Consider the following 11,728-nt stretch of genomic DNA (forward strand, 5'->3'; position numbering starts at 1 on the left):
TATCTCTCTCTCTCTCTCTATTACTTTATCTATCATGGACATTATTGGATTGGTTATCTCTCTCTTTATTACTTTATCTATCATGGACATTATTGGATTGGGTATCTCTCTCTCTCTCTCTTTATTACTTTATCTAGCATGGACATTATTGGATTGGTTATCTCTCTCTTTATTACTTTATCTATCATGGACATTATTGGATTGGTTATCTCTCTCTTTATTACTTTATCTATCATGGACATTATTGGATTGGTTCTCTCTCTCTTTATTACTTTATCTATCATGGACATTATTGGATTGGTTATCTCTCTCTTTATTACTTTATCTATCATGGACATTATTGGATTGGTTATCTCTCTCTCTCTCTCTCTCTTTATTACTTTATCTATCATGGACATTATTGGATTGGTTATCTCTCTCTTTATTACTTTATCTATCATGGACATTATTGGATTGGTTCTCTCTCTCTCTCTCTGTCTCTTTATTACTTTATCTATCATGGACATTATTGGATTGGTTATCTCTCTCTTTATTACTTTATCTAGCATGGACATTATTGGATTGGTTATCTCTCTCTTTATTACTTTATCTATCATGGACATTATTGGATTGGTTATCTCTCTCTTTATTACTTTATCTATCATGGACATTATTGGATTGGTTATCTCTCTCTCTCTCTTTATTACTTTATCTATCATTGACATTATTGGATTGGGTATCTCTCTCTCTCTCTCTTTATTACTTTATCTAGCATGGACATTATTGGATTGGTTATCTCTCTTTATTACTTTATCTATCATGGACATTATTGGATTGGTTATCTCTCTCTTTATTACTTTATCTATCATGGACATTATTGGATTGGTTATCTCTCTCTTTATTACTTTATCTATCATGGACATTATTGGATTGGTTATCTCTCTCTTTATTACTTTAACTATCATGGACATTATTGGATTGGTTATCTCTCTCTTTATTACTTTATCTAGCATGGACATTATTGGATTGGTTATCTCTCTCTTTATTACTTTAACTATCATGGACATTATTGGATTGGTTATCTCTCTCTTTATTACTTTATCTATCATGGATATTATTGGATTGGTTATCTCTCTCTCTCTCTCTTTATTACTTTATCTATCATGGACATTATTGGATTGGTTATCTCTCTCTCTCTCTCTCTCTCTCTCTATTACTTTATCTATCATGGACATTATTGGATTGGTTATCTCTCTCTCTCTCTTTATTACTTTATCTATCATGGACATTATTGGATTGGTTATCTCTCTCTTTATTACTTTATCTATCATGGACATTATTGGATTGGTTATCTCTCTCTCTCTCTCTATTACTTTATCTATCATGGACATTATTGGATTGGTTATCTCTCTCTTTATTACTTTATCTATCATGGACATTATTGGATTGGGTATCTCTCTCTTTATTACTTTATCTATCATGGACATTATTGGATTGGTTATCTCTCTCTCTCTCTCTCTCTTTATTACTTTATCTAGCATGGACATTATTGGATTGGTTATCTCTCTCTTTATTACTTTATCTAGCATGGACATTATTGGATTGGTTATCTCTCTCTTTATTACTTTATCTATCATGGACATTATTGGATTGGTTATCTCTCTCTTTATTACTTTATCTATCATGGACATTATTGGATTGGTTATCTCTCTCTCTCTCTCTCTCTTTATTACTTTATCTAGCATGGACATTATTGGATTGGTTATCTCTCTCTTTATTACTTTATCTATCATGGACATTATTGGATTGGTTATCTCTCTCTCTCTCTCTCTCTTTATTACTTTATCTAGCATGGACATTATTGGATTGGTTATCTCTCTCTTTATTACTTTATCTAGCATGGACATTATTGGATTGGTTATCTCTCTCTTTATTACTTTATCTATCATGGACATTATTGGATTGGTTATCTCTCTCTTTATTACTTTATCTATCATGGACATTTTTGGATTGGTTATCTCTCTCTCTCTCTCTCTTTATTACTTTATCTATCATGGACATTATTGGATTGGTTATCTCTCTCTCTCTCTCTTTATTACTTTATATATCATGGACATTATTGGATTGGTTATCTCTCTCTTTATTACTTTATCTATCATGGACATTATTGGATTGGTTATCTCTCTCTCTCTCTCTCTATTACTTTATCTATCATGGACATTATTGGATTGGTTATCTCTCTCTTTATTACTTTATCTATCATGGACATTATTGGATTGGTTATCTCTCTCTCTCTATTACTTTATCTATCATGGACATTATTGGATTGGTTATCTCTCTCTTTATTACTTTATCTATCATGGACATTATTGGATTGGGTATCTCTCTCTCTCTCTCTTTATTACTTTATCTAGCATGGACATTATTGGATTGGTTATCTCTCTCTTTATTACTTTATCTATCATGGACATTATTGGATTGGTTATCTCTCTCTCTCTATTACTTTATCTATCATGGACATTATTGGATTGGTTATCTCTCTCTTTATTACTTTATCTATCATGGACATTATTGGATTGGGTATCTCTCTCTCTCTCTCTTTATTACTTTATCTAGCATGGACATTATTGGATTGGTTATCTCTCTCTTTATTACTTTATCTATCATGGACATTATTGGATTGGTTATCTCTCTCTTTATTACTTTATCTATCATGGACATTATTGGATTGGTTATCTCTCTCTCTCTCTTTATTACTTTATCTATCATTGACATTATTGGATTGGGTATCTCTCTCTCTCTCTCTTTATTACTTTATCTAGCATGGACATTATTGGATTGGTTATCTCTCTTTATTACTTTATCTATCATGGACATTATTGGATTGGTTATCTCTCTCTTTATTACTTTATCTATCATGGACATTATTGGATTGGTTATCTCTCTCTTTATTACTTTATCTATCATGGACATTATTGGATTGGTTATCTCTCTCTTTATTACTTTAACTATCATGGACATTATTGGATTGGTTATCTCTCTCTTTATTACTTTATCTATCATGGACATTATTGGATTGGTTATCTCTCTCTTTATTACTTTAACTATCATGGACATTATTGGATTGGTTATCTCTCTCTTTATTACTTTATCTATCATGGACATTATTGGATTGGTTATCTCTCTCTTTATTACTTTATCTATCATGGATATTATTGGATTGGTTATCTCTCTTTCTCTCTCTTTATTACTTTATCTATCATGGACATTATTGGATTGGTTATCTCTCTCTCTCTCTCTCTCTCTCTATTACTTTATCTATCATGGACATTATTGGATTGGTTATCTCTCTCTCTCTCTTTATTACTTTATCTATCATGGACATTATTGGATTGGTTATCTCTCTCTTTATTACTTTATCTATCATGGACATTATTGGATTGGTTATCTCTCTCTCTCTCTTTATTACTTTATCTATCATGGACATTATTGGATTGGGTATCTCTCTCTCTCTCTTTTTTACTTTATCTAGCATGGACATTATTGGATTGGTTTTCTCTCTCTTTATTACTTTATCTATCATGGACATTATTGGATTGGTTATCTCTCTCTTTATTACTTTAACTATCATGGACATTATTGGATTGGTTATCTCTCTCTTTATTACTTTATCTAGCATGGACATTATTGGATTGGTTATCTCTCTCTTTATTACTTTAACTATCATGGACATTATTGGATTGGTTATCTCTCTCTTTATTACTTTATCTATCATGGATATTATTGGATTGGTTATCTCTCTCTCTCTCTCTTTATTACTTTATTGGATTGGTTATCTCTCTCTCTCTCTCTCTATTACTTTATCTATCATGGACATTATTGGATTGGTTATCTCTCTCTCTCTCTCTTTATTACTTTATCTAGCATGGACATTATTGGATTGGTTATCTCTCTCTTTATTACTTTATCTATCATGGACATTATTGGATTGGTTATCTCTCTCTCTCTCTCTATTACTTTATCTATCATGGACATTATTGGATTGGTTATCTCTCTCTTTATTACTTTATCTATCATGGACATTATTGGATTGGTTATCTCTCTCTTTATTACTTTAACTATCATGGACATTATTGGATTGGTTATCTCTCTCTTTATTACTTTATCTAGCATGGACATTATTGGATTGGTTATCTCTCTCTTTATTACTTTAACTATCATGGACATTATTGGATTGGTTATCTCTCTCTTTATTACTTTATCTATCATGGACATTATTGGATTGGTTATCTCTCTCTTTATTACTTTATCTATCATGGATATTATTGGATTGGTTATCTCTCTTTCTCTCTCTTTATTACTTTATCTATCATGGACATTATTGGATTGGTTATCTCTCTCTCTCTCTCTCTCTCTCTATTACTTTATCTATCATGGACATTATTGGATTGGTTATTCTCTCTCTCTCTTTATTACTTTATCTATCATGGACATTATTGGATTGGTTATCTCTCTCTTTATTACTTTATCTATCATGGACATTATTGGATTGGTTATCTCTCTCTCTCTCTTTATTACTTTATCTATCATGGACATTATTGGATTGGGTATCTCTCTCTCTCTTTTTTACTTTATCTAGCATGGACATTATTGGATTGGTTTTCTCTCTCTTTATTACTTTATCTATCATGGACATTATTGGATTGGTTATCTCTCTCTTTATTACTTTAACTATCATGGACATTATTGGATTGGTTATCTCTCTCTTTATTACTTTATCTAGCATGGACATTATTGGATTGGTTATCTCTCTCTTTATTACTTTAACTATCATGGACATTATTGGATTGGTTATCTCTCTCTTTATTACTTTATCTATCATGGATATTATTGGATTGGTTATCTCTCTCTCTCTCTCTTTATTACTTTATTGGATTGGTTATCTCTCTCTCTCTCTCTCTATTACTTTATCTATCATGGACATTATTGGATTGGTTATCTCTCTCTCTCTCTCTTTATTACTTTATCTATCATGGACATTATTGGATTGGTTATCTCTCTCTTTATTACTTTATCTATCATGGACATTATTGGATTGGGTATCTCTCTCTCTCTCTTTATCACTTTATCTAGCATGGACATTATTGGATTGGTTATCTCTCTCTTTATTACTTTATCTATCATGGACATTATTGGATTGGTTATCTCTCTCTCTCTCTTTATTACTTTATCTATCATGGACATTATTGGATTGGTTATCTCTCTCTTTATTACTTTATCTATCATGGACATTATTGGATTGGTTATCTCTCTCTTTATTACTTTAACTATCATGGACATTATTGGATTGGTTATCTCTCTCTTTATTACTTTATCTATCATGGACATTATTGGATTGGTTATCTCTCTCTTTATTACTTTAACTATCATGGACATTATTGGATTGGTTATCTCTCTCTTTATTACTTTATCTATCATGGACATTATTGGATTGGTTATCTCTCTCTCTCTTTATTACTTTATCTATCATGGATATTATTGGATTGGTTATCTCTCTCTCTCTCTTTATTACTTTATCTATCATGGACATTATTGGATTGGTTATCTCTCTCTTTATTACTTTATCTAGCATGGACATTATTGGATTGGTTATCTCTCTCTTTATTACTTTATCTATCATGGACATTATTGGATTGGTTATCTCTCTCTCTCTCTCTCTTTATTACTTTATCTATCATTGACATTTTTGGATTGGTTATCTCTCTCTTTATTACTTTATCTAGCATGGACATTATTGGATTGGTTATCTCTCTCTCTCTCTCTTTATTACTTTATCTATCATGGACATTATTGGATTGGTTATCTCTCTCTCTCTCTCTCTGTCTCTCTCTGTCTCTCTCTGTCTCTCTCTGTCTCTCTCTGTCTCTCTCTGTCTCTCTCTTCCCTCTCTCCCCCCTCCCACTAGATCACAGAGACCTTCAGTCTGGCCGACGGCAGCGAGTCCTGCGGTGACGAGAGGGAGGCAGCTCTGTTTGGGTTCCTGAGGGCCCTGCGTAGGACAGTGCTCCCAGCCCACTGGGTTGGGGTCATGGCCAGAGGACCTCTACTACAGCTCCTCCAGTGCTCTAAGCTCTCCACCATGGCTGACACAGTCCTCCAGATCCAACCTGGCTTCTGCTTCCAGGTAGGAAAAACACTTGACAGCAACAAGTTAAATTGAACTCGGTGTGTGTTCCAAATGGCACCCTATATCCCTATGTCACACACTACTATCGACTACTCCTTTTGGTCTCGTTACGGATGAAGGCTTTAGGGCAGAAATGCATCTATAGCTGTGACACCTCCTTTTGTATCAGTCCGATTCCTTTTTGGGCGAATTCACCCAAAAAGGCTCACTTCAAAGTATTCGACCACTTAATACTAGATTGTTCCTCACAAGTTTGAAGTCTCTGTTTTTAAAGATCGAAGCATGGATTACAGTTTGTCCTGGCCCTTAGAACCCTTTAACATTGTTGTAAAATGCTGAACTTCCCCATTTTTTTAAAACTTCTGAACTACTGAAGGAAGAGTTGAGCTTTGTGTTATTGTGCATTGTCTTCCGCTAGGTGACGGTTCAGGGACAGCCTCTGCTGCTGACCCACCCCCTGTACGAAGTTCATCCTACCCACCTCACAACCATCACACAGCTGGTCACCCTGCTGCTGGACCTGGAGACCCTGGTGGTCTGCCCCGGCTTTCCCGTCAGGCTGCCCGCCCCGGGGGACAGGGGCATGGAGGTAAGAGCCAGAACGACCCATAGGGCAGGAGTACCAGTACCAGTACACCCCCTGGACAGGACGCTAGTCTATCTCCTGTTTCTGTAGTGAGACAGCTTGATGTACAGTACACCCCCTGGACAGGACACTAGTCTATCTCCTGTTTCTGTAGTGAGACAGCTTGATGTACAGTACACCCCCTGGACAGGACGCTAGTCTATCTCCTGTTTCTGTAGTGAGACAGCTTGATGTACAGTACACCCCTGGACAGGACACTAGTCTATCTCCTGTTTCTGTAGTGAGACAGCTTGATGTACAGTACACCCCCTGGACAGGACACTAGTCTATCTCCTGTTTCTGTAGTGAGACAGCCTGATGTACCAGTACACCCCCTGGACAGGACACTAGTCTATCTCCTGTTTCTGTAGTGAGACAGCTTGATGTACCAGTACACCCCCTGGACAGGACACTAGTCTATCTCCTGTTTCTGTAGTGAGACAGCTTGATGTACCAGTACACCCCCTGGACAGGACACTAGTCTATCTCCTGTTTCTGTAGTGAGACAGCTTGATGTACCAGTACACCCCCTGGACAGGACACTAGCCTGTCTCCTGTTTCTGTAGTGAGACAGCTTGATGTACCAGTACACCCCCTGGACAGGACACTAGTCTATCTCCTGTTTCTGTAGTGAGACAGCTTGATGTACCAGTACACCCCCTGGACAGGACACTAGTCTATCTCCTGTTTCTGTAGTGAGACAGCTTGATGTACCAGTACACCCCCCTGGACAGGACACTAGTCTATCTCCTGTTTCTGTAGTGAGGCAGCTTGATGTACAGTACACCCCCTGGACAGGACACTAGTCTATCTCCTGTTTCTGTAGTGAGGCAGCTTGATGTACAGTACACCCCCTGGACAGGACACTAGTCTATCTCCTGTTTCTGTAGTGAGGCAGCTTGATGTACCAGTACACCCCCTGGACAGGACACTAGTCTATCTCCTGTTTCTGTAGTGAGACAGCTTGATGTACAGTACACCCCCTGGACAGGACACTAGTCTATCTCCTGTTTCTGTAGTGAGACAGCTTGATGTACCAGTACACCCCCTGGACAGGACACTAGTGTATCTCCTGTTTCTGTAGTGAGACAGCTTGATGTACAGTACACCCCCTGGACAGGACACTAGTCTATCTCCTGTTTCTGTAGTGAGACAGCCTGATGTACCAGTACACCCCCTGGACAGGACACTAGTCTATCTCCTGTTTCTGTAGTGAGACAGCTTGATGTACAGTACACCCCCTGGACAGGACGCTAGTCTATCTCCTGTTTCTGTAGTGAGACAGCTTGATGTACCAGTACACCCCCTGGACAGGACACTAGTCTATCTCCTGTTTCTGTAGTGAGACAGCTTGATGTACCAGTACACCCCCTGGACAGGACACTAGTCTATCTCCTGTTTCTGTAGTGAGACAGCTTGATGTACCAGTACACCCCCTGGACAGGACACTAGTCTATCTCCTGTTTCTGTAGTGAGACAGCCTGATGTACCAGTACACCCCCTGGACAGGACACTAGTCTATCTCCTGTTTCTGTAGTGAGACAGCTTGATGTACCAGTACACCCCCTGGACAGGACACTTTTCTATCTCCTGTTTCTGTAGTGAGACAGCTTGATGTACAGTACACCCCCTGGACAGGACACTAGTCTATCTCCTGTTTCTGTAGTGAGACAGCTTGATGTACCAGTACACCCCCTGGACAGGACACTTTTCTATCTCCTGTTTCTGTAGTGAGACAGCTTGATGTACAGTACACCCCCTGGACAGGACACTAGTCTATCTCCTGTTTCTGTAGTGAGACAGCTTGATGTACAGTACACCCCCTGGACAGGACACTAGTCTATCTCCTGTTTCTGTAGTGAGACAGCTTGATGTACAGTACACCCCCTGGACAGGACACTAGTCTATCTCCTGTTTCTGTAGTGAGACAGCTTGATGTACCAGTACACCCCCTGGACAGGACACTAGTCTATCTCCTGTTTCTGTAGTGAGACAGCTTGATGTACAGTACACCCCCTGGACAGGGCACTAGTCTATCTCCTGTTTCTGTAGTGAGACAGCTTGATGTACCAGTACACCCCCTGGACAGGACACTAGTCTATCTCCTGTTTCTGTAGTGAGACAGCTTGATGTACCAGTACACCCCCTGGACAGGACACTAGTCTATCTCCTGTTTCTGTAGTGAGACAGCTTGATGTACCAGTACACCCCCTGGACAGGACACTAGTCTATCTCCTGTTTCTGTAGTGAGACAGCTTGATGTACCAGTACACCCCCTGGACAGGACACTAGTCTATCTCCTGTTTCTGTAGTGAGACAGCTTGATGTACCAGTACACCCCCTGGACAGGACACTAGTCTATCGCAGGGCCTTACCCCGAATCCAGCTCCTTAATGCTGAGTGTCACAGGTCCCAGTTTGATAACCTTTTTCCAATACATTCCAAATGTATTTAAGAACTACAAATGCACTCCAAACTAAAGTCTCTAGAATGCATCTTTTAACGTATCATTGTGTAATACTTTTTTTGGTATTTTCAACTTGCTTTTTTTTACCATGTCCATTTCCGGTAGGTGCTGGAGCCGGTCCTTTGTGTGAGGGCGGCCGTCTGTGAACTGCTGGTCCCGCTGGAGGAGGAGAGGTGTGAGAGGTGCAGAGACAGCATCGTGGAGGAGGAGAGGTGCAGAGACAGCATCGTGGAGGAGGAGAGTTGCAGAGACAGCATCGTGGAGGAGGAGAGGTGTGAGAGTTGCAGAGACGGCATTGTGGAGGAGGAACTGGAGATTGAGCTGGAGTTGGGGGAGGATGGGTGGGTGTAACTGGGTTGGAGGGTGTGACTGGAGTGGGTTTGAACCCCCGAGACAAGACTGGGCTAAATCCTAGGCTTTTGTTAGCCCACCAAGCCAGAAGTGTAGGCAGGTTTACTTGTGATGCGAGCGTGTTTCACTGAACCACCTAAAACACAGGAACCCAAGGCCAGGTTACTTATTACGCCAGCATGGTTCACCGTACAGGACTTCGTTTTTTGGAGAACCACGACGTGGATTGGTGCACTTCCGACCAACGCAGGAGTGCCTGCGTACGATTGACATTCAATGTGGTGCTTTAGAAATAGAATGACTAGAAAAATCATTCTATTCTATTCATTGTATTTCTATGACTATAATTTTTAGTTAGTTATGGACATGACTGAAAATGTCTTCCAACACATCACTGGATGTTTACCATTAGATCAGGCAGACCAGTGCTGCTTTTTACTTCTGTACTTGACACAGTTAATGCTGTTGGCATTAAAACAAATTAAAGTTCTCAACACGGGGCAACTAGGATATCAACATGACTATGTTTGGTTTCTGGACCAGCCGTTTGTTTTTTTTAAAACATTGGTTTTGAGGTTTGTTCATCGGTCATCACTATATTTCGCCCATGATCTAGTAGTGTTATCTATATCTATGTGAGTATGGCAGAATGGCTGCTTAACGTTAGAACATACTCTGTTCATTTAAACAGATATATTAATTATTATTATTATTATATTAAACAAAGTTCACCAGCTATAGTGGAATGTCCGATATCTTCCCTCTTACATCTTCTTGTTGCTGGAATAAATTTGTGTTGCTGGAATAAATTTGCACATTTTAAGAATGTAGCTAGCTAGTTTGTTAGTCTTTCAAGAACAGCGTCTTTACAAAGTAGAGAGGATGCTGCTGCTTCATCCCTTCAGATCACTCTATCAACTACATTATACACTATTTTCTGGTTCTGTGTTCAGAGTTATTTTAATATTTCTGGTTCTGTGTTCAGAGTTATTCTATTAGTTCTGGTTCTATGTGAATTAAAATGCAATTTCTACCATTTTACAGAGCTAAACCACCACTATCTGCTCTCCCCAGCTGACTGAACAAAGTCCTCACAGGCTGGCATACCAGTGCTCCCAATATTTCCCTAGACAGTTGTAGTCTTGAATGAAGCTCTGTGTAGGTAAGAAATTTAAGATTATATTAATACATTGGACTGGATAGTCCGTGAGGAATGAGACATTGAGCACAATCAGAATCTATTACAAATTGAACTGAGGCCCAATCACCTTTCTGTTCATGTGTACTGTTCTCTTGACTTCTTCTTTAAATGATTGTATATGTTGTTCACAGGAACAATGTGGTCCACACAAGGACCACTCTGTTTGTCTGAATAGATTACTAATTTGTGATACGACAACATCTGTCTTTTTTTAATTGGATTGAAGGTAATGGTCTGTGTAGATATTCAAGATTAAAGTGTTTTCCATTTTGCTCCAGAAACCTACTGTATCCTACTGGGAAAGTCAGTTTTTTTATGGTAAAAGAAGTACTGGTGTACTTTTTATGGTGTGAATATTTGTATCAAAACTTGTAAAGGTATTAAACTGAAGTGTTATGGTTGTGTTTGATCTCTCTGCTTTCACCAAAGACTTCTACAGTAGTCACTTGTCACATTCATTCACGTCACTTAGGCTGCGTTTATACAAACAGCCCAATTCTAATATTTTGTCCAATTATTTGTCTTTTGACCAATCAGATCAGATCTTTTGCTAATAATTGGGCAGCATTGGGCTGCCTGTGTAAACGCAGCTTTAGATTCTGTGAAAGAGTGTTTGGTAGACTGGCATGCTGCTACGGTGTGTTGAGGGTGCAGAGCTCTTGTAGTTCTGGTCTCTGCCACCAGATGGAGCCGTCCTCTCTTCTCGGCCGATGGACCAGTGAACCACAGGTTAGTGGTATTCTGTGTCTCAAGGTCCTCACTCCATCAGTTGCTTCTTATGTTCTTTGTTAACAGAAAATCTAAGTCACTTTCATCTCAATATGGTGCTTTTGGCAAAAGTGTTTGTTAAAAAAGTACTTTATTTCCCTATTTGTTAAAAGTGCGTAACATTGTCCTGTTGACTCCTAGACTGACCCC

At 38.5% G+C, this 11,728-nt stretch overlaps 1 protein-coding gene across 1 annotated transcript in view; it reads left to right on the plus strand.

The window, feature by feature from the left end:
• Positions 1–11,214, plus strand: part of mbd1a (methyl-CpG binding domain protein 1a) — an 80,807-nt gene extending 69,593 nt beyond the window's left edge. The window contains exons 17-19 of the mRNA XM_045206796.1: positions 5,945–6,163; positions 6,585–6,755; positions 9,364–11,214. Of these exons, the coding sequence (XP_045062731.1) occupies positions 5,945–6,163; positions 6,585–6,755; positions 9,364–9,609 (636 nt within the window). The 3' untranslated portion in view covers positions 9,610–11,214. The remainder of the gene's footprint in view (positions 1–5,944; positions 6,164–6,584; positions 6,756–9,363) is intronic.
• Positions 11,215–11,728: the final 514 nt, after the last annotated feature.

The sequence above is a fragment of the Coregonus clupeaformis genome, chromosome 24 (assembly GCF_020615455.1).
Source record: "Coregonus clupeaformis isolate EN_2021a chromosome 24, ASM2061545v1, whole genome shotgun sequence".
NCBI classification, from domain to species: Eukaryota; Metazoa; Chordata; class Actinopteri; order Salmoniformes; family Salmonidae; genus Coregonus; species Coregonus clupeaformis.